Source organism: Eriocheir sinensis, chromosome 65 (genome assembly GCF_024679095.1).
Source record: "Eriocheir sinensis breed Jianghai 21 chromosome 65, ASM2467909v1, whole genome shotgun sequence".
In the NCBI taxonomy this organism is placed as follows: domain Eukaryota; kingdom Metazoa; phylum Arthropoda; class Malacostraca; order Decapoda; family Varunidae; genus Eriocheir; species Eriocheir sinensis.
Genome location: NC_066573.1, coordinates 6,913,547 through 6,937,637, shown reverse-complemented (window position 1 = coordinate 6,937,637; position 24,091 = coordinate 6,913,547). Strand labels below are relative to the sequence as shown.

Here is a 24,091-nt window from a genome sequence, read left to right as displayed (position 1 = left end):
GATAGATATAGCTAAAGAGGGAGGGAAGTTGCCTGGAGAAATATCATAATCGTAGTCTAGCTTGTCAATGTCCACTCTACCGTACTTTATTTCACATGGAGCGCTATAATTTCCCCTCCGGCCCCTTGAAACTATATACTAAATCTAAATTCACTCCTGCAGGATACGTAATATGTTATGTTCCTGCTGTTATTTAAATTTACCTCCACCGACCGTTGCCGAACAATTCACGTTTATTAGTCAATCTTCTGGACCTTTTTGCCGTTATTCATTTACCTCCACAACATAAAAAAAAAAGATAAATTTCCTCAACAAACATTCTGAGTGTAAGCCCTACTATTGGTCCAACTGAAGGCATTATTGTATTATTATTTTTGCCTTCCTCCTACACCCTCTCGGATATATACACACACGTTATCTTATGCATCACACACCGCTTTTTGCCACCTTGTCAGTAGACCGGTTATGGGATTAGCGCATGTTTCGATCCACGCTACTTTATTATGAATTCACTCATACATTATGCAAGTGGCTGTACAGTGGTCTCACATTAGCGATAGTAATGTAAGAACTCTGCTAGATATAATGGAAGCACTATCCAAATCCCACGTGCTTGTGTTACCCAATATCTAGGCTATATTTTCTTTATACCAGGAAAACATTTTCTTTTATTAATATCGGTGTCATTAGGAATTTAAGCTGTAGCAACGAAAGCAAGTTGAAACATATTGAACTGCACATGAAGAAGAGCAATGTTGATCACTACGTCTTTATCTGACTTTGATAAATTGTGTGAAACGCTCTCAACACACACACACACACACACACACACATGAGATATCGTATGTGGAAAAAAAAAGGAAAGAGAGAAAAGAAAAACAAACATAAAGATAATGTGATCACTAAGTAGCTTATGAGAGACGGGGCATCATACGTTCGACTCATCCCGCCACGATACTAATAGGCAATGGAGGAACACGCACTGGTGACTGGGGCCGCCGAGTGGTCTGGCGACTTCCCCCGAGCAGTGACGTCAACGGGAACTGGGGAATCTTGAACCAACGCGGATGTTACTCATAGCGAAAGATCTTCCTATATAGCGTGGTGTAATTACGTGCTTTGTGCCTATAGTAGATCCTTGTTCCAAAGTGGGGGGAGACAGCACCATTTTGAGAGAAAGTTTCCTAGTTCTCAACACCTACGAACCGAAAACAGCTTCTTAATGTGGTGTAATCAACTGTTCTTAGAGGATTAGACCACAGCAGATCCTTGTTCAAGAGTACACGAGGACAGCTCAACATCAAGGCCTATCCTCAGTTGTGATTCCCCGGCAAGGAAGCTACAGTGCAAACGTCCATACACATCACACTGAAGGTAAGCAGTAATGTTAGTTGTACGTTGTGTGTTTTGCTGTGGGAATGTCGGTTCTCAATCACCTGTTTGACGCAAGAAATGGGACGTTGGTGGTGATGCTGTAGATGGTTAGGAATCAAGATGCGTGATGAGCCCCACGTCACTGCTGGCAATCAATGGTGTCTTTTTATATACTCTTGTTTCCCCTGTAATACGAAGAAAATTTAACCACACGTTTTCTTCCACTAAATTTCATTCATACTCTCCTGTAAAACTATTCATTTTGCTCATCTTCATTGCATGATAAGTGTATGCCACACCCCCTAACACAAAGAAATTTATTGTTTGATCCTTTGAGTCATGTAAGCTTTGGGCGTGGATGCTGTGGATGCTGAATCACCCACCCAGACACAGCCACGCACCGCCTGGCAGTTGTTGCTCACGGCTCGGCCTTCCGTTCGGCTCAGCCCCAGCCCGCCACAGCCCAGCCGCAGCTGTCAGGAGGGATCATATGGGCGGGGGAGGTGTTAAGTAGACCGCCAGTTCCTCGCATGGCGGCATGACGATCGAGATCATCAGTCAAACTTTCATTTAAGTATTATGGCCGTAGAACCTCTGATAAAACGATGTTTGTGGACAGTTATTTTCGGCTCTAATTCCATTCAGCTTGAAGGACACAGTACTCCGCCTACTGCCCTGCCTGCCAGGTGAGGGTTGCCTGGTGAAGGCATTTCGTGTGCTGACGTCTGTGTCCTGTAATTCTTTAATTCCTACTATTATCCAGAGCCAACAAGGCCTCAGTGAGATCCGGGAATCGCAGTCCAGGAGGGTGTACTTCCCGGAAAGCTGAATCGAAGAAACGAAGCCTAAAACTAAAATTTGGCATCGCTTTCTCTCACCTGCCCTGACTGTTCGGAGAGGCACCGCGGGGGTTACCTACTGACGGAGGACGCGGCCATACTCTACTGATAAGACCCACGCCAGCCTGTGACACCCACAGCATTACAAGAAACAACGGTGCTATACAGCAGGAATCATTACATGGAAGGCGATTGCATTAATGTTGCCAAAGAATAATTAGGTTCTACTAAGGCATTTAGTAAGATTTCCATAACTGGATCATTGCAAGAAAGAGATTACGTAGCAGGAACAAATATAAGGCAAGGCCACCATATATTATACGTTACAGACGAGCAAATATAAGAGGGGCATTTACCCGAAGGACTCAAGGTCAGAAAGTAGAAAGAAAGAACGTACTGAGAAGGCAGCAGCGGGGCCTTGTATGCACAGAGCAGTAGCTGTTTTTGTGGAGGTTGCCGTGCCAAGAGGAGACAGCGAGAGGGTGCCCAGCGAGACCGCCACCAGTAACGCGTACGCTTAGCTGAGAATTTCTCTTCGCACTCCGAGGCTGGACATTCTAGCGCCCACTCCTCCACGGCTTGAGTGCACCTCTCATGTGTTGACGTTTCTCTCTCCGGTATACGCGGAACTTGTTGAACCAGTGTTGTGTTGTGTTGTGCTGTGCTGTGCTTCGTTTACTTAGTAGTGTTGTTCAGCGTCAGTGTGTTTGTGTCCTGTTCCTTCCTGCTGCTCCAAATACTGACTTGGGAATTTCACCACTGCTCGCTGGCACTCGTTGGCTGACGCGGAGGGTGAGTTGATGTGTGTGTGTGTGTGTGTGTGTGTGTGTTTGTGGAGGTAAATAAACAAAATAATTAAACGCAACGTGAACAGGTTGATAGTATACTTCGTCATGCTTATGTTTGTTGATTTTTGTTTGTGGGTGTTTGTGAGAGAGAGAGAGAGAGAGAGAGAGAGAGAGAGAGAGCAACCGACCGACCTTGACACACTTCCTAAAGACCAACTATCTTATCACCATTGCGTATAGTTCTTGCATAGTTCATACACTTGCTGCATTGACCTCCGACGGTGAACAACCCAAGTAATCTCCTTGCATCACACTCGTAACATATCGTCAACACCGGGGAATAAGGTGGAAGAACTTAAAACATATACTTGGAACTGCCCGTACGTGAGATCCCATTAGACGGACGCCAAGCTATCACATGCGTTAAGCATTACCAGCATATTCCTGAACCCAGCGTCTCAATCCATATCATCGTGCTCACTAAATTGAGATAATCGCTTATTGGTAAAAAAATATCGTTCCCACTGAAATTACTGTCTCTAATCATGCCAATAACCTCATTGTTAGTATATTACAGCTAAAGCATTGTTACTGAGTTTGTCTGAACTACGAAGTCCAACATAAGGTAACTTTAGGTGATATTGCAGGCTTTACATGCCCTGATACTTCCTATTGCTGTACATATACGAAAATCATCGCATTTCCTACTACACCTTTAAACAATTTTCGTGCGTCTGACAGCTGAGCAAGGTCTGAGTCAGAGGCGAAGGTCAAAGTAGTTGTGACGTCACGCACGATTCTTCCCCAGCCTCACGTGAGCCTGACTCCTGCAGGTGCCGCGGCGCAGGAAGCGAGGCGGCGGCGCGGGCATACAGAGGGCGAGGGGGTGGAGGGGGGACGGGAAGCAGACTGGAAGAACGGGTAGAGCCGGTGTGAACAGGTTATCACAGAACAAAATGATTCTCAGAAGTGGTGATTATTGGGTTACTTTATTTTTTTCTTGCGTTAATGTATTCTTTGTGTGTGTGTGTGTGTGTGTGTGTGTGTGTGTGTGTGTGTTGGGACGTTATCGAGAAATTTCATCAGTTTGTTTTGTATATTAATTTGTGTATTGATCTTTTATTCTGTGTAGGTTTTTGTTTACTTCATTACTTATTCATTTATTTATTCATCTATTCAGGAAGTTAGTTTGTTGGTTAGTTCATCAGTAAGTCAGTCAGCTAGATAGCCTATACGTTTCTTTTTTTTTTTTTTGTTTGCGTGTTCATTTTTTACGTGGTTAAACTAGTCTATTATTTCTTATTTACTCTATTCATTTTCGTATTCATTTTATGTATCTACTATTTTCACATCATGAGCAACTAAGCGAAGAAACACCAAGGAAAACAAAAACAAACAAAAAAAACATGTATGCAGCAACACACCACGTCACTCTGGCTCTCAATCTCACACACGTCATAATGGCAGGTGACGAACAACTCAGCACAACACTCCTCACTACAGCTTAAAGATTATGACGAGCCGCGTGCTGACTCAACCGCACTGGCCCTGACTTGAGTAACAGCTATGACGCTCTCCAGTGACGCTCCAGCGCTCCACATGGGACAATGACTCTCCCGTAATAACATTGTCCCGCTTTGTGTTGTAATGTCTGTGCTTTCACTTGGCCTTGTGTACTCTCAGACGGGCTATCGAATTAGGTTTAGGGGCATATCGTGATCTTAATATAGCTTTCCTGCCTGCTCGCTCGTGTAAGTGTTGATCTCAGGGAACAGTCGACAAAGTAAGGCTAGGTTATGATCAGTGGTGGTAGTAGTAGACGTAGTAGTAGTGGTAGTAGTAGTAGTAGTTGTTGTTGTTGTTATTGTAATCGTGCTGCGGAGAGGAAAGAAGGACTTGAGAGTGACCCTGTGTGTGTGTGTGTTTATATAATCATTTCTCGACACCCGCGTTCACATTAACCCCAGTACAGCTCCCCCCCCCCCCCCCCCCCCCCAAGCCGTACAACCTCCTCTTTCCCAGCGCTGTATACCCCTGCTCCCACTCGGCACCTCTCCCACGCATCCCAGCCCTCTTATCCCTCTCCCACTCACCCCAGCCCCTCTCATCCCTCTCCCACTCACCCCAGCCCCTCTCATCCCTCCCCCACTCACCCCCGCCCCTCTCATCCCTCCCCCACTCACCCCAGCCCCTCTCATCCCTCCCTCACCCCAGTCCCTCTCATCCCTCCCCCACTCACCCCAGCCCTCTTATCCCTCTCCCACTCACCCCAGCCCCTCTCATCCATCTCCCACTCACCCCAGCCCCTCTCATCCCTCCTCCACTCACCCCCGCCCCTCTCATCCCTCCCCCACTCACCCCAGCCCCTCTCATCCCTCTCCCACTCACCCCAGCCCCTCTCATCCCTCCTCCACTCACCCCCGCCCCTCTCATCCCTCTCCCACTCACCCCAGCCCCTCTCATCCCTCCCCCACTCACCAAAGTCCCTCTCACCCTCCCTCCATTCTTTCACCCCTCTCCCCCTCCTCTCAGTCCCTCCCACACAACAACATGGCCTCTGTATGTTGCTGGGGCTCTTAAAACTTATTTGCTCAGCCGCCCACGCTGTGTTTGTTGGCGTTAATAAGCTGCAGGCCACTATCGACTGCTCCAATGCAATCCAGCGTGGTGTAGCGGCTGCTTAGTATGATAAACGCCGGTAATCGTGATCGTAAGGTGAATTGTTCTGCCTTATTGAATAGCGAGATAGAGACAGACGCATACAGAAAGACATATAGGCAATGACAATGTATTCCAGCGTGCCATCGACCGCCTGCCAATGCAATCTAGTGTACTATACCAGCTACTTATTATGCTAAACACCTGTAATTATAATCGGGATGTCAGGTGAATATGTCCTGCCTCAGCAAATAGAGACAGAAGGATAGACAGGAAGACATACAGAAAGACGTATCGGCAATAGCAATGTTATCTAGCGTGTTATACCAGTTCCTACTCATGCTAAACGCCGGTATTTGTGATCGTAAGGTGAATATGTCCTGCCTCAGCAAATAGAGACAGAAAGATAGACAGGAAGACATACAGAAAGACATACAGATAATGGCAATGTTATCTAGCGTGTTATACCAGTTCCTACTCCTGCTAAACGCCGGTATTTGTGAAGGATAGACAGGAAGACATACAGAAAGACGTATAGGCAATAGGAATGTTATGTAGCGTGTTTTACCAATTGCTACTTATGCTAAACGCCGGTAATTGTGATCGTAAGTTGCTTATATCCTACCTCTTTCAAATAGACAGATGGACATACAGACATACGGAAAGACATATAGACAAACACGCAGAGAGACTATAGGTAAATGTTGCAATACCAGTGTTAACCCGGTAGCAGCGACGGGCCAAATTTGTGGCTTTACCGTGTACCAGCGATGGGCCAAATTTCTGCCATGATATCAACCTCCCAAAATTGATGATGCATAAACTGATCACACATGCGTTGATATATATTATGAAATGGTTTGCGTGAGTGATGTTTCTTTCTCATTATTTTGCTTAGAGGGCCTTTAACCTAACCTAACCTAACCTAACCTAGCCTAACCTAACCTAACCTAAGTAACATGACCCCCGCAGCTACCGGGTTAAATTTGTTAAAGCCACATTGCATGCATTGGCCACTAATGAACACTTTGTCTAAATTCAGCAACAAAGAGTAGTGACGTAAGTGTTCGCTAAATAATACAACTCAGTGCATTTTGCCTTAGGAATGAACACATCTGCTTAAAGAGAATGTTGGCATACCATACTGTTACGTTCCGCTAACTCATCATTCCCTCTCCGGAAACTCAGCATCAAGGAAATGGTTGCAACACGAATTCGGGGATAAAGGAAACAGATCAAAGGAGTAAATTTTTAGGAGCAGCGAGTAGCGGGCTTTTTTTTATTATTGTTTTCTTTTTTTGTGTGCCCTTGAGCTGCCTCCTTTGTTGTAAAAAAAATAAATAAATAAATAAAAAAATGAAAAGAAGGAAGCGGGTGTTCGCTCACTTACGTCATTGCCAGGAATAAGTTTTACTCCCCACATATGTGTTCGTGTAATCGTAATCATTATACTTGCACGTCCTACTAAAGTGAAACACAAGCACTGATTTGTATTATTCAGCGAACACTTACGTCGCTACTCTTTGTTGCTGTATTTAGACAAAGCGTTCATTCGTGGCTAATCCATGCAATGTGTCTTTAACAAATTTAACCCGGTAGCTGCGGGGGTCATGTTACTTAGGTTAGGCTAGGTTAGGTTAGGTTAGGTTAGGTTAAGTTAGGTTAGGTTAGGTTAGGTTAGGTTAGGTTAGGTTAGGTTAGGTTAGGTTAGGTTAAGTTAGGTTAGGTTAGGTTAGGTTAGGTTAGGTTAGGTTAGGTTAGGTTAGGTTAGGTTAAGTTAGGCTAGGTTAGGTTAGGTTAGGTTAGGTCCGTTTTGGCGTTGGCTCCCGCGGGTCCTTTCCTCCCCTCCGCTCTGCCACACAGTCCCAACACCTATTTTTTCCTCTCATATGTTACCTATAGCTTACATATGAGAGGAAGAGATAGGTGTTGGGACTGTGTGGCAGAGGAGAGGGGAGGAAAGGACCCGCGGGAGCCTACGCCAGACTGGCCTCGACATATTTGGAAGACTATAATTTAGAATACTCGAGCAGGAAATTTAAAAGGAGATGGAGTGTAAAAACTTGAGTTCATTTAAACGTAAAGCCACACGACTCATCCTCTCTCGGGAAGAAGGAAGTGTTGTCTAATCACGATAATCACATTGGCATATACGTACATCAAGCTATTTCAGTATTAACGTAAAGAGAGAGAGAGAGAGAGAGAAGTTAGACAAAGAGAAGATATATAGAATTGTATAGTAAGCGTTCCCGTTGAACTATTCCTTTAGTTTAAATTATTTTTTCATATTCCCGAACAACAAACAAACACAGAGAAAAAGGCAAGGCAAGTCGAGTAGAAGATGAATAGGGAGACAAAGAGAAGACTTAGGAAAGCCAAAGAGCAGTAGGAGGAGAGACAGAACAGAGAGAGAGAGAGAAGAAGGAGAGGATAGATTTAAATAGTCCACACCCCCAACCCTCTCCTCCCGGGAAGGAACATTTCTGCCTAACGGGGATGAGTTTGCGTCCCCGTTTTAATGATAGCGGTGCGTCGGGAGGAATTAGGACTGCCGGACAGGAAATTCAGACTCACGGTGAATAAAGTGATACAAGTTTTAATGATAGCGGTGCGTCGGGAGGAATTAGGACTGCCGGACAGGAAATTCAGACTCACGGTGAATAAAGTGATACAAGTTTTAATGATAGCGGTGCGTCGGGAGGAATTAGGACTGCCGGACAGGAAATTCAGACTCACGGTGAATAAAGTGATACAAGTTTTAATGATAGCGGTGCGTCGGGAGGAATTAGGACTGCCGGACAGGAAATTCAGACTCACGGTGAATAAAGTGATACAAGTTTTAATGATAGCGGTGCGTCGGGAGGAATTAGGACTGCCGGAAGGAAATTCAGCCTAACGGTGAATAAAGTGATACAAGTTTTAATGATAGCGGTGCGTCGGGAGGAATTAGGACTGCCGGACAGGAAATTCAGACTCACGGTGAATAAAGTGATACAAGTTTTAATGATAGCGGTGCGTCGGGAGGAATTAGGACTGCCGGACAGGAAATTCAGACTCACGGTGAATAAAGTGATACAAGTTTTAATGATAGCGGTGCGTCGGGAGGAATTAGGACTGCCGGACAGTAAATTCAGACTCACGGTGAATAAAGTGATACAAGTTATTCACAGCGTCAGGCTAAAGCCCCGTTCGCACTGTGCCGACATGTCGTGCTAATCCTCACGACTCCAGACTCCCGTCACGACGTCGGCGCAGCATTCGACAACAGTCTCACGACCTCTTTCAAGACATGCCCGACCCTTTCACGTCAACACCCAAGACCTCGTGTACCCTAGAGTCGTGGGTAGTCGTGGCCCAGGGTCGGCACAGTGTGAACGGGGCGAAATGCAGCAATCGGTTCGTTGTGTATATAAGGTTGTGATGCAGAACATTCCCCTCTTTCTCGGTGTAGCAAGGGAGTGTTTATGATATCCTCTTCCTAAGTTCTCGTTCCTGGCCAAATAATTCAATAGCAAGGTAAATACATGAAGCAGTCGGTTCGTTGTGTACAAGGTCGTGACGCAGAACATCCTCTTTCGCCAGTGATTCCTTCGTTAGAGCAAGGAAATGGCTGTGATTTAATGAGCCTCTTCCAAAGTCACGTTAGTTAGTTAGTTAAGGTAAATTAATACAGCAATCAGTTCCTCGTATATAAGGCCGTGACGCAGAACCTTCCCCTCTTTCAGCAGTGACCAGACCAGTATAACAAGCAGGTGTTGGTGTCTCAGCCGACCACTGCCGCCCGAGACCCTTCAGCAGCAGCACCGCCACCAGGATGTCGGGCCAGGAGGTGGTGGAGGAGCCGTGTGTGTTCCAGCCCCAGCACCAGCACGATGACCGCCACTGCCGCTGCTACAAGGGCGGCGATGACAAGCCCGTCCTGCTCGACAACATAGAGCCCGTGACCCTACAGAAACAGACCTACTACAGCCGCGTCACTAACGAGGTGAGAGAGAGAGAGAGAGAGAGAGAGAGAGAGAGAGAGAGAGAGAGTTTTCTTTTCTATCTCTCTTCAATATAATCACGTACGAGGGAGCTCTACCATATACGCTTCGCTGCCTTTCACTTCCCACTCCTTCTACAACAACAACAACAACAACAACAACAACAGCAACTTCTATTTCAACCACTATTACAACATCAACAACAACAACTACTACTTATACTACTACTACTACTACTTCTACTACTACTACTACTACTACTACACACACACAGCTTCGTCATTAGGACAGAAACACGACACTGGGTTGAAATTAAAAGCATCTACTTGCATTTATTTTTTTCTGTGTGTGTGTGTGTGTGTGTGTGTGTGTGTGTGTGTGTGTGTGTGTGTGTGTGTGTGTGTGTGTTGCATCTATTTTGCATGTGCGTTTTTCTTTTCGTTTTTTTTTTTTGTTTCACCATTGGCCTGCGTCCACTTCTATATATAAATGAACCTCGCAAAGTACACACACACACACACACACACACACACACACACACACACACACACACACACACACACACACACACACAACAACCCAACCCCAGTTTTGTCCTGTTTAAAATAAAATAAAAAGTACATCGAATTCTTGCATGCAAATATTCCACTAAACCCTAAACTCTGCATAAAAAAGCCACACACTTAACGCCAATACACTTACAAACACACTCCTATCACAATATCCTTCCTCTGACCAGGGATTAGATAGAGATAAGCGACGCCTCAGACCCTAATTGTTCAGTGAGATTATTAGCATCCATATTAGCAAACTCTTCGAGGGATGACTTGTTTTTGGCAGTGTGGATGTTATCTTTTAATTGATTGATTCGTTCTCTCTCTCTCTCTCTCTCTCTCTCTCTCTCTCTCTCTCTCTCTCTCTCTCTCTCTCTCTCTCTCTGCCCTTTATTTCTCTTCTATTTTCGTCTTTTTCATATTATTACCATTATTATTATTATTATTATTATTATTATTATTATTATTATTATTATTATTATTATTATTATTATTATTATTATTATTATTATCATTTCTCTCACTCTCCGTCCTTTCTTTCTGCATTTTCGTCTTGCTCTCATTATTATTATTTTTTCCTTCTTTTCTTGGTCTCCTTCAGTCGACCTTTCAAGCAGCCTCTTCCTCCTCCTTGGTTCCTCCGGCAGCCTCTTCACATAATTCGGCTCATCGCTTCTCTATGTCTCTCGCCGCTCATTCCTTTGGCTTTATTTTAATCTTCGTCTGAGTGTTAATGTTTTATCTCGTTCGTTCCTTCTTGCTAACCATCTCAAAGCCTGTATAGCTGATGGAGGTAGATAGATAGATAGATAAGATAGACATATAGATAGACGGAGATGGAGGTTTGACAGATACAGACAGACACACATACATAAAGACATACAGACAAACAAACACATGCAGAGACAGAGAGACAGACAGATACATAGATTGATAGCGAGATAGATAGACACTCAGACAGACAGACAGACAGACAGACAGGCAGACACAGCTACAGAAAGACAGACACACTCAGACACAGATAGTTAGATAGATAGACAGATAAACAGATATATCGATAAATAAACGGCTAATTTAGAGAAAGATAAACACATTCTTAATATCGTGTGACAATCCCCTTTTTCCTTCCCTTTATTAACTTTTTCGTGTGGGTCAAGGCCGCTGGAGGGGATGGTGGTGGGTAGGGATAGGGGACGCTCCGGTAACCCATCCATACATACCTTGGCTTTTAATGACGCCCTCCCGAGACATGCGCGCTCTATAAAACAAGCAGGGGAGGGAGATAACGCCAGTGAAGGGAGATACCATCGGTGTTGCGTGCCTCTGTGGGCCCCGACACTCATTGATGGTAAACTTATGGTCAACGCCTCCTCCCCCGCAAGGACATAAGCACGCACGAACATATCATAGTCTTCTTTTCCGTGATATATACTCCGATTTCTCAGTTCTTTATCCGCCGTGCTAGATAACGACTTCGTGTCTCCACCTCATCAACTGCTTCTTCTGCCGACACTTATGTATGCTAAACTTATGGTAGTCAACACCGTCTCCCCCGCAAGCACGCACGCACATATCATTTGTCCTCTTTCCCTTGATATATACTCCGATTTCTCAGTTCTTTATACGCTGTGCTAGATAACTACTTCGCGTCTCCACTGCTGTTACTTAGCGTATAAATAGTTACCACCTTCACGTCAGCGTCATAATCTTCTCTTCCCTGATATTATGTTTTTTTTACGCAACACGCTAGATAATGCTTTCCTGTCTCTACTTCATCAACTATTCTTACTGTTGCTGCCTCGATATCTTACGCAAAACTGTATGCATAATTACCACCTTCACGTCAGCGTCATAATATTCGCTTCCCTGATATTCTGTTCTTTTTTATGCAACACGCTAGATAATGCTTTCCTCTTTCTACTTCATCAACTATTTTTCCTGTTGCTGCCTCGAAATCTTACGCAAAACTTACCACCTTCACGTCAGCGTCATAATCTTCGCTTCCCTGATATTATGTTTTTTTTACGCACCACGCTAGATGATGTTTTCCTCTTTCTACTTCATCAATTATTCTTCCTGTTGCTGCCTCGAAATCTTACGCAAAACTTACCACCTTCACGTCAGCGTCATAATCTTCTCTTCCCTGATATTCTGTTCTTTTTATGCTTTACGCTAGATAATGTTTTCCTCTTTCTACTTCATCATCTATTCTTCCTGTTGCTGTCTCGAAATCTTACGCAAAACTTACCACCTTCACGTCAGCGTCATAATCTTCTCTTCCCTGATATTCTGTTCTTTTTATGCTTTACGCTAGATGATGTTTTCCTCTTTCTACTTCATCAACTATTCTTCCTGTTGCTGCCTCGATATCTATGCAAAACGTACTCAAGTCTAATCAAAACCTCCACGCAGGTATTATATAATATTCTCCGTGATACTCGAAGTTCTTGATGTGCCAGACTATTGATGAAGGCTTCGTGGTCCACTGCATCATCTATTCTTCTGTTGCTTCCTCGGTATCTTACGCAAATCTTACTCTAGTTACTGCCTTCTCACGCACGCACACACGCACGCATATTCATCTTCTTTTATCTGATATCCTGTTCTTTATCGCCATACTAGATGAAGGCTTCGTGTTCCCACCTCGTCAACTATTCTCTTATCGTTGCCGCCTCGGTATCTAACGCAAATCTTACGCACGCACGCATGTTCATCATCTTGTCTGTAACACTCGTCTTCCCTATCCATACGTGAATGGGTACCAGGTATTAATCGGGGGTTGTGTCCCGTCTCCTGGGATCTGTTTCCTTCTCCTATAATTCCTTCCCCTTCTGTCTCTCTCCGGCATATGACCACAGATGTTGCGCCGACTAAACGAAACTTTCCAACTTCCCTATCCATACACGAGGTCTCTTATCCCCTGTGTCTATAAAGCTCGTCACCCTTACTGCTGCATGGACCACTAACCCGTAAACAACTTCAAGCAACTACCACCATGCAGCTTTCCCATTGTCGAGGGCTAGCTTTTTTGCTTACCATATTTGAATTCCGTGAGTCTAGAACCGCAACCATTACCATCTTCGTCCCGCCATTTATGCAAAACTACCTCAAGTATTGATTCTTTATGCACACACCGACGCGTTCCCTTACGTTTCCTATACTCTTCTTCTTCGTGTTTATTCTATTACAATCATGGTCGTTTTTTGGGGCTCGTCAGTTATGCAAAAGTACCTCAAGCAATGATTCTTTTTGCACCCACCGTCTCGTTCTCCTTATATCCCCTTATGTTTCCTATACGCAAGGTTCCTTTATGCCCTACACTTGATATCTTCTTTGTGTTTACTTCATTACAATCATGGTCGTTTTTTGGGCTCGTCAGTTATGCAAAAGTACCTCAAGCAATGATTTTTTCTGCACACACCGTCTCGTGCTCCTTATATCCCTTGTTTTTATATATCACCTTCCTTTGCTACACTTTGATATCTTCTTCGTGTTTTACTCATTATTACAATCATGGTTTTTTTTCCTTCGTCAGTTATGTCCGATACCTAAGGTTCTGCCTCCTACTTCATGATATCTTCTGTTTGTTTTTACTTACAATCATGGTCGTTTTTCCTTCGTCAGTTATGCAAAAGTACCTCAAGCAATGATTCTTTCTGCACACACCGTCTCGTGCTCCTTATATCCCCTTATGTTTCCTATACGCGAGGTTCCATATGCGCTACACTTGATATCTTCTTCGTGTTTACTTCATTACAATCATGGTCGTTTTTTGGGCTCGTCAGTTATGCAAAAGTACCTCAAGCAATGATTTTTTCTGCACACACCGTCTCGTTCTCCTTATATCCCCTATGTTTCCTATACGCGAGGTTCCTTTATGCCCTACATTTGATATCTTCGTGTTTACTTCATTACAATCATGGTCGCTTTTCCTTCGTCAGTTATGCAAAACAACCTCAAGTAATCATTTCCCTGCACTCACATCCTCGTTCCTTCTTCCCAATTTTTTCTATTAAACACGAGGTCCCTTCTGCCCTACACTTGATATCTCCTTCGTGTCTAAAAAAGTACCAAATGATATTTTCTGCACCCACCGTCTCGTTCTCCTTATATCCCCTTATGTTTTGATATCTTCTTTGTGTTTACTTCATTACAATCACGGTCGTTTTTTTGGGTCTCGTCACTATGCAAAACAGTACCTTGCAATTATTCTTTCTGCATGCAGTGTCTCGTTCTCTTATATCCCTTATGTTCTATTATACACGAGCTCCCTTCTCCCCCACACTTGATATCTTCTTTGTGTTTACTTTACAATCATGGTCGTTTTCCTTTATGCCCTACACTTGATATCTTCTTTGTTTTTTTATCATTACATGGTCGTTTTTTGGGCTCGTCAGTTATACAAAAGTACCTCAAGCAATGGTTCTTTCTGCACACACCGTCTCGTGTTCCTTATATCCCCTTATGTTTCCTATACGCAAGGTTCCTTTATGCCCTACATTTGATATCTTCGTGTTTACTTCATTACAAACCTATTCTTGCCTCTTCTCCCCACACTTGATATCTTCTCCTTCGTGTCTGTTTTAACCTAACCTAACCTAACCTTACCTTACCTTACCTTACCTTACCTTACCTTACCTTACCTTACCTTACCTAACCTAACCTAACCTAACCTAACCTTACCTAAATTTATCTTACCTTACCTTACCTTACCTTACCTTACCTTACCTTACCTTACCTTAACCTAACCTTAACCCTTACATTTACCTTACCTAACCTAACCTAACCTAACCTTACCTTACCTTACCTTACCTTACCTTACCTTACCTTACCTTACCTAACCTAACCTAACCTAACCTAACCTTACCTTACCTTACCTTACCTAACCTAACCTAACCTAACCTTACCTTACCTTACCTTACCTTACCTTACCTTACCTTACCTAACCTAACCTAACCTAACCTAACCTAACCTAACCTAACCTAACCTTACCTTACCTTACCTTACCTTACCTTACCTTACCTTACCTAACCTAACCTAACCTTCCCTAACCTTACCTTACCTAACCTAACCTTACCTAACTAACCTAACCTAACCTAGCCTAACCTAACCTAGCCTAACTTAACCTTACCTTACCTTACCTTACCTTACCTTACCTTACCTTACCTTACCTTACCTTACCTAACCTTACCTAACCTTACCTTACCTTACCTAACCTAACCTAACCTAACCTAACCTTACCTTACCTTACCTTACCTTACCTTACCTTACCTTACCTTACCTTACCTAACCTAACCTAACCTTACCTTACCTTACCTTACCTTACCTTACCTTACCTTACCTAACCTAACCTAACCTAACCTAACCTAACCTTACCTTACCTTACCTTACCTTACCTTACCTTACCTAACCTAACCTAACCTAACCTAACCTTACCTTACCTTACCTTACCTTACCTTACCTTACCTTACTTTACCTTACCTAACCTTTAAATCTTGATCATGTTTGCCTCGCCACTTGTGCAAAACAGTCTTGTATAGTTGCGACCCTTCCTGCACGCTTGCCCTCCCTCCCCTTCCCTATATTTATACACGGAAGGTTTGTTTATATTTATTTGTTCAATCATTTGTTTCTTTGTATATTCTGTCTCGTCTATCTCTCTATTAATTTGTTTCTCTATATATTGATTTCTGGTGATATACCTATTTATTTGTCTTTTTATGTTTATTTTTGGAGGGCTAACTCATCTATTTATTCATTCGTTTCTCTATATATTTTCTGGTCACACTCATTTACTCATCTATACATGTTTGGCTATATATTTTCTGGCTATACTCAATCTGTTTATTTGTTGCTTTATATTTTAGGAGTATATGTTGTTTCGGCTTTCTACCCTGTTCTCTCTCTCTCTCTCTCTCTCTCTCTCTCTCTCTCTCTCTCTCTCTCTCTCTCTCTCTCTCTCTCTCTCTCTCTCTCTCTCTCATTCATCACCTCCCCTCTATCGTTATTTCGCCCGTGTGGGTAAATACGCCCTTTCCTGTCTTTACACACACACACACACACACACACACACACACACACACACACACACACACACACACACACACACACACACACACACGAGACTTAGCCTTAACAATGACAACCCAATTTTTTTTTTTTTTTTTTAACATCGGGTGTATTTTCCGACTCGTGTTAAATTGGCGAGTGCTACTGGCGATAACACAATGTCGAGTGGAGATAAGATATAGTCAATGGCGATAACTATTAACTGGCACTGGGATATAATGGCGAATAGATAATGCTAATTGGAGATAGAATAATTATGGTGATGGCGATAATATAATGATGGCTGAGAAGTGGCGATAAATGTTCTTGGCGATAAATGTTGAAGCTATATTAAATTCTCACCAAGACAAATGTTAGGTAGGTAGAGTTTAGGGCATAATCTATAGCTGCGCGTTGCCTCTGTGCTCATCTTCGTTGCACTGGCTCTTGATGTTGATTGTGATAAATATTAAAATTATATTAAATTCTCACCAAGACAAATGTTAGGCAGGTAGAGTTTAGGGCATAATCTATAGCTGCGCGTTGCCTCTGTGCTCATCTCCGTTGCACTGGCCCTTGATGGTGATTGTGATAAATATTAAAATTATATTAAATTCTCACCAAGACAAATGTTAGGCAGGAAGAGTTTAGGGCATAATCTATAGATGCGCGTGGCCCCGGTGCTCATCTTCGTCGCCTTTCCCCTTGAGTCTGTGGTGGGTATGGTGATAGCGATAAATATTGAAGTGATATTAAATTCTCACCAACACAAATGTAAAGTAAGTTAAATTTGGGGTCGTATGCCATAGCTGCGCGTGGCCTCGGTGCACATCTCCATCGCTATGCCCATCGAGTCTGGTGGTTTTTTTTTTTTTTTTACAACAAAGGAGACAGCTCAAGGGCACAAAAAAGTAAACAATAATAAATAAAAAAAAAGTCCGCTACTCGCTGCTCTCCCAAAAAGAATCCAAAGACGTGGCCGAAAGAGAGGTCAATTTCGGGAGGAGAGGCGTCCAGATAAGTTGACGACGATAAATATTGAAGTTACATTAAATTCCCACCAGAACAAATGTTGATGCCGTGAGTGGCGCAGCTGTGGCGACGCTCCTCAAACATTGACTTGCCCCGCGGGTGTGTGGGTGGAGGGTAGTGACTCGGGCCCCGTGCCAAGGAGGAGAGGTGAGAGTGTGGGGCGTGGCGTGGCGGGGCGGGGCGGGGCAGAGGGACGAGGGGAGGGGGTGTCATATTTCCGGCTTAGACATTTCCCCCTAAGATATTCCCGCCTTGTTTCTTCCTGGTAATATTGTCCTTCCAACTATTCTCCTTTCTTAATACTTATTCCCCATGATTCAAATTTCAAAGTGGACATTCTATTCAATTTTCCTCCGTGAGACATTCCCCCCCTGGTTTCTTACAACTATTTCCCTTCTTAATATGTTCTCCCTTGGCAATATCCTCCCTGATGCTTTCCTATTCCCCTCCTAACATTCTCCTCTAAGACATCCCCTCTGGTTTCTTCCTGGTAATATTCTCCCTTCCAACTGTTTCCCTTGTTCTCTTGGCAATATCCTCCCTGGACATATCTCTCTGGTAATTTCCTCTTCCCCTCCTAATACTCTCCTCTAAGACATACCCCTTGGTTTCTTCCTGGTTATATTCTCCCTTCCAACTGTTTCCCTTGTTCTCTTGGCAATATCCTCCCTGGACATATCTCCCTGGTAATTTCCTTTTCCCCTCCTAACATTCTCCTCTAAGACATCCACCCCCCTTGGTTTCTTCCTGGTAATATTCTCCCTTCCAATCATATGTTCTCCCACTTGGCAAATTCCCCGGTGGACATACCCTTCCTTTAAACATTTTACACTCCCTAAGACTTTCATATCCTACTCCTAATATTTTCCCCTGTGATGTTAGCCCCGTAGTTCCCCCGTGGTCATATTCTCCTGCCAACTATATCCATTTCTTGATATTTTTCCCCCTTGGCAAATTCCCCCGTGGACTTAATCATTCCTTGACACTTCTATGTTCCCCTCCTAACATTTCCCCCTTAGAGACTCCCCCCTGGTTTCCCCCGTGGTCATATTCTCCCGTCTTATTATTTTCCCTCTTAGCAAGTTCCCACGCGGACACATTCTCCCTTCAGACATTTTTTCCCTCCCTCACCCTTTCTTTCCCGTGTGACAGAGCCCTTCCTCCTCCCTCCCCCCCTTCCCATGGACATAATCCCTCCTAGATACCTCCTTCCTGTTTATCCCTCTCAGTATAATATTCAATAGCGCTTTGTTATGGTGACGAAACCCTGAATGATATATAGATTTGCTGGTGATTATCTGGGCTGCATTGCGTACTCTCTGGTCTGGGTTACAACAAGGATCGCTCGAGGAAGAACTGCCTGGGGTTAGGTTAGGTTAAGTTACGTGCCCTCAATACGTTCAGAAAGAAGTGTATGGAGGGAGAGTAAGAACTGTTTGGAGGCTAAGTGTAGTAGAGTTAAATTACATGTACTTTAGCCAAAACAGAGGTAAAACGCGTTCCCATAAGTGTTCTCTAGAGTCCATGGTATAGAAGCCTTGTCGAACTCCCCCTGGAAAGGCCCACAACTCCTACGAAAGCCATGTTAAATATGTGCGCTTGGGCGACTAAATGTTTAATGATATGACCCCTAGTATAGGTTATAAGATTTAGCCGAGTTTGGTTAGTTCGAAGACTGGCGATACGTATTTACATTTAGAGAGAGAGAGGAAGAATGCTCGAAGGAGAGAGTGAAGTGTGGTTAAGTTACGCATCTTTCAGACTAAGTTATAAGATTTAGCCGAGTTTGGTTAGTTCGAAGACTGGCGATACGAATATACATCTAGAGAGAGGAAGAACTATTAGGACAGGAAGGACTGGCGATACGAATATACATCTAGAGAGAGGAAGAATTATAAGAAGGACCGGCGATACGAATATACATCTAGAGAGAGGAAGAAGTATTAGGACAGGAAGGACTGGGGATACGAATATACATCTAGAGAGAGGAAGAATTATAAGAAGGACCGGCGATACGAATATACAGCCAGAGAGGAAGAACCATAAGGACAGGAAATAGTAGTAAGGTTAAGTTGTAGTTGTAGTAGGGTTGTAGTAGTTGTAGTAAGATTAGGTTACTTACACACGGGTCTAGTTCACAAGATTTGGCCAAGCTTGGTTACTTCGAGGACTGGGGATAGAGAAGCATAGTGAAGGGAACTGCTTGAGGAGGTCGGCATCTAGGAAGGGAAATGAGAGATAGGAAGGAAAACAAAAGTGAACAGTAAACGAATATAAAAAGTCACAGTAGAGAAGCAAAAAGCAAATAAAGAAGGGAAGGGAGAGAAGGGAACTGGCTGTGAAGGGAAGCGTTTGAGAATGGAAATAACAGTTAAATAGGAAGGGGAAAAAAAAGAGTAAACATTAAAAGAATATAAAAACTCAAAATAGAGAATATACATCTAGAGAGGAAGAACTATTAGGACAGGAAGGACTAGGGATACGAATATACATCTAGAGAGAGGAAGAACTATTAGGACAGGAAGGACTAGGGATACGAATATACATCTAGAGAGAGGAAGAACTATTAGGACAGGAAGGACTAGGGATACGAATATACATCTAGAGAGAGGAAGAACTATTAGGACAGGAAGGACTAGGGATACGAATATACATCTAGAGAGAGGGAGAATTATTAGGACAGGAAGGACTAGGGATACGAATATACATCTAGAGAGAGGAAGAACTATTAGGACAGGAAGGACTAGGGATACGAATATACATCTAGAGAGAGGAAGAATTATAAGGAGAGGAAGGACTGGGGATACGAGAGAAGGGAAGAGAGGAAGAATTATAAGAAGGAGAAGGAAGAATATACAGCCAGAGGAGGGAAGAACCATAAGGACAGGAAATAGTAGTAAGGGAAGTTGTAGTTGTAGTAGGGAAGGGAGTAGAAGGAGTAAGGAAGGGAGTCCAGTTTACAAGATTTGGCCAAGCTTGGTTACTTCGAGGACTGGGGATAGAGAAACTTAGTGAAGGGAACTGCTTGAGGAGGTCGGCATCTAGGAAGGGAAATGAGAGATAAGAAGGAAAAAAAAAGTGAACAGTAAACGAATATAAAAAGTCACAGTAGAGAAGCAAAAAGCAAAAAAAGAAGGGAAGGGAGAGAAGGGAACTGGCTGTGAAGGGAAGCGTCTGAGAATGGAAATAACAGTTAAATAGGAAGGGAAAAAAAGGCGTAAACAGTAAAAGATTATAATAAGTCAAAATAGAGAAGCAAAGAGTAAAAACGAAGGGAAGGGAGAGAAGGGAAGGGAGAGAAGGGAAGGGAAAGAAGGGAAGGGAGAGAAGGGAAGGGAGAGAAGGGAAGGGAGAGAAGGGAAGGGAGAGAAGGGAAGGGAGAGAAGGGAAGGGAGAGAAGGGAAGGGAAAGAAGGGAAGGGAGAGAAGGGAAGGGAGAGAAGGGAAGGGAAAGAAGGGAAGGGAGAGAAGGGAAGGGAGAGAAGGGAAGGGAGAAAAGGGAAGGAGAAGGGAAGGAGGAAGGGAGAAGGAAGGGAAGGAGAGAAGGGAAGGAGAGAAGGAAAGGAGAGAAACAGACTTAGCCGTAAAAGAGTAAAAAAAAAAGATGTGAAGCCAAGACTGAAAAAATGCACTAAAAAAAAAAAAAGTAGAAAACGAAAGCTTCAAAAATGCTGAAGGTAAAGCTTCAGTTGCGCGTGGCCTCAGCGCTCACCTTCGTCACACTAGCCTTTGAGATGTGCTGGGGAGCGTCCTGTATACACTAGAGCAGGCGGGTTGGGTGTCACCGTGGGCGTGGGTGTGGGCGGGATTAGGGCAGCCGGTTCCGTACATTTTACCCATCATTCTTAGACCTTTTTTTACCCATCCACTTTTACCTACCGTGGGAAAGTGGGGTAAGGCTTCCGCTTCCCCCTTCCCCCCTCCTTCCCCCCCTCGCCCTCTCCCCCCTTCTACTTACACTGACGCAGAGGGTAACGCTCACGCAACCCCCTCCACCCACCATCCCCCCACTTCCCCTTCCTTCCCCTCCCCCCACACACACACACACACACACACACACACACACACACGCTTCCCATGTATCGACTGGATGTTGATAATAGTACAGTCCGGTTGAGTGCACCCCCCTCCTCCTCCTCCTCTTCCCTCTCTTCCTCACCCTCCTCCTTCTCCACGTCCTCCTTCTCCTCCTCCTGTCCCTCCGCCGCCGCCTCCGTCTCCCGCCCGGACGTAGCAAAAAGAAAAATCCGCGGCGTTATGGGAAGCTCCGCGCGGCCCCTCAAGTCTTCGCTCAGGCAGGTGGAGGTCAACTTCACTATTTCTGGGGAAGAGCTGGGAGGGCGAGCGACCAGGTTTATGCCGCGCTGTCGTCCCGGTTCCAATTTTCCTGAAATCTTGGAAAATCGAATCGGCCTCGCCAGCACCGCGGAGTATGCGTCGCTGGTGCCGCCTGCCCAAGGGAATGCCGCGCCTGTTTCAAAACGAACGCAACCCGGGAGATTTCTTGCGTTTGTGTGTGTGTGTGTGTGTGTGTGGAGGAAGAAGGGAGGAAGAGGAGGAACGGAAGAGTAGCAGAAAATCCTCTCCGCCGGCAGGGAACGAGGAGGAGGAAGAAGAGGAGGAGGAGGAGGAGGGGGGAAGCCGGCGCCGAGTGTATGTGGCAGTTGGGAGGAGGAGGAGGAGGAGGAGGAGCGAGACAGCCAGCGCCGAGCATGTGTGTGTGTGTGTGTGTGTGTGTGTGTCGGTTACTCCAGAGGTCATGACCCCAAACTGCCACGCCTCCGCAGACTCGCAGAGGGAGGGAGGGAGGGGGGAAGGGAAGAAGGAAGGAAGGGAGGACACACACACACACACACACACACACACACACACACACACACACACACACACACACACACGGTAAGCGTACACAGGTGGGCCAGGTAATGACACACACACACACACACACACACACACACACACACACACACACACATGTTGCGGCGTCTTCAAACAGTCCTCTCCCCCATCCCACCTCCCTCCTCCTCCTCTTCCTCCTCCTCCTCCTCCTCCCTTTGCATTATTTATTACTTCTTTCTTTTCTTCTTCCTCTTTTTTTCTTCCTTCGATGTATTCCAATCTCCGTACTTTTCAAATATTCCTCCTCCTCCTCCTCCTCCTCCTCCACTTCCTCTTCTTTGTAGTATGAGTGTGTGTGTGTGTGTGTGTGTGTGTGTGTGTGTGTGTGTGTGTGTGTGTTACATCTATCAATACACATCAATACCCATTTAATCTTATTTGTAACCTTTCTCTCTCTCTCTCTCTCTCTCTCTCTCTCTCTCTCTCTCTCTCTCTCTCTCTCTCTCTCTCTCTCTCTCTCTCTCTCTCTCTCTCTCTCTCTCCTTTCCTCCACCTTTTTACGTGTTCTCTCACTTTTCTCTCCGCCTTTTCTTCCTTCTTCCTCTTTATCTGTCTATCTGTTTACTTCCTTCCTTCCTTCTTTCCTTCATGCTCTCCTCCTTTGTTTCTCTCTTTCTGTATTTTTTTTTATCTTACGCTTCCTTCCTCCTTTTCTTCCTTTTGCTTTCTTTCTTTCCTTCCTTCCTTCGTTCCCTCCTTCCTTCTTCCCTTCCTTCTTTCCTTCTTGCTTTGTTTCGTTCGTTCGTTCCTTCCTTCCTTCCCTCCTAACTTCCCTCCTTCCATCCCTCCTTTCTTCCTTCCCTCCCTCCTTCCTTCCTTCCATCCCTCCTTTCTTCCTTCCCTCCTTCCTTCCATCCCTCCTCCCCTCTTTCCTTCCATCCCTCCTTCCTTCCCATTCATCCTCCATTCCTTCATCCCCTCACACCCTCTCATACTCGGTTCTCACTCCCCTCCGCCTCTCCCCGCAGTACACGAGGCAGCGGCTGGTGCGGGCGACAGACAGGCCCGTCAAGAAGGGGTTCCAGGTGCTGCGTCAGGAAGCCCTCGCGAGTGGCAAGCTGTACCGCGACCCAGAGTTCCCCGCCAACGACTATTCCATCAACTTCAGCGGCGTCACGAGAAGAACCTACGAGTGGAAGCGGCCTATGGTGAGGGTGGTGGTGGTGGTGGAGGAGGAAAACGATGATGATGATGATGATAAGGAGGAGGAGGAGTAGGTTGTTATTGTAGTATTAGTATTAGTAGAAATGGTAGAGGTAGTAGTAGTAGTAGTAGTAGTAGTAGTAGTAGTAGAGGTAGCAGTAATAGCAGTAGTTGTTGTTGTTGTTGTGGTTGTTGTTGTTTTTCCAGGTCTAGTATATGTATTCCTTCATTTCTCCCTCGTCTATATTCTCTTTTTTTTTCTCTCTCTCGTCATTCCTTCTTTATCTCTTCCACGTGTGTGTATATCATCTTCCTTCCTCTCTCCTTTGTGTTGTGTTGTTGTTAAAATCGTTTCATATGCTGATTGGTTGCTTGAGTGATTGGTTGATGTGGTCGTTGTTGGTTCTGTGATTGGTTGATTGGGTGTTTTAAGTGTTTTTAGGATTGATTGAATGTACTCTAATCCCAATTTTTTCTTTCTTTTTCTCTTTGTTTTTTCTTCTTCTTTTAATTCTTTCATTCTTCTTTCTCTTTTATTCTTCATTTCTTTCTTTTGTTTCTTTTTTCTTTGTTTCTGTTCGTTCTTTTTCTTTCTCTCGTTATTTCTTTTCTCTCTCTCTCTCTCTCTCTCTCTCTCTCTCTCTCTCTCTCTCTCTCTCTCTCTCTCTCTCTCGCAGGAACTGGTCCAAAATCCACAATTCTTCATCGACGGCGCCACAAGATTCGACATACAGCAAGGAGAGCTCGGTAAGGCGAACACACACACACACACAC

At 44.4% G+C, this 24,091-nt stretch overlaps 1 protein-coding gene across 8 annotated transcripts in view; it reads left to right on the top strand.

Moving 5' to 3' along the window:
* The first annotated feature begins 1,133 nt into the window (after nt 1-1,133).
* Nucleotides 1,134-24,091, top strand: part of LOC126987559 (calpain-A-like) — a 38,254-nt gene continuing 15,296 nt past the window's right edge. For 3 of the 8 annotated variants that reach the window (XR_007740997.1, XR_007740999.1, XM_050844628.1), the window contains exons 1-4: nt 2,445-3,005; nt 9,385-9,644; nt 23,143-23,322; nt 23,995-24,064. Coding sequence is in view for 6 of the 8 variants with exons in the window: in XM_050844628.1 (XP_050700585.1) it covers nt 9,474-9,644; nt 23,143-23,322; nt 23,995-24,064 (421 nt within the window). In the remaining 2 variants the exon portion in view is untranslated. Of the gene's footprint in view, nt 1,375-2,038; nt 2,061-2,443; nt 3,006-9,384; nt 9,645-23,142; nt 23,323-23,994; nt 24,065-24,091 lie in introns of those variants that run through there. The other 5 variants (XM_050844629.1, XM_050844631.1, XM_050844632.1 and 2 more) reach the window with 5 other exon arrangements.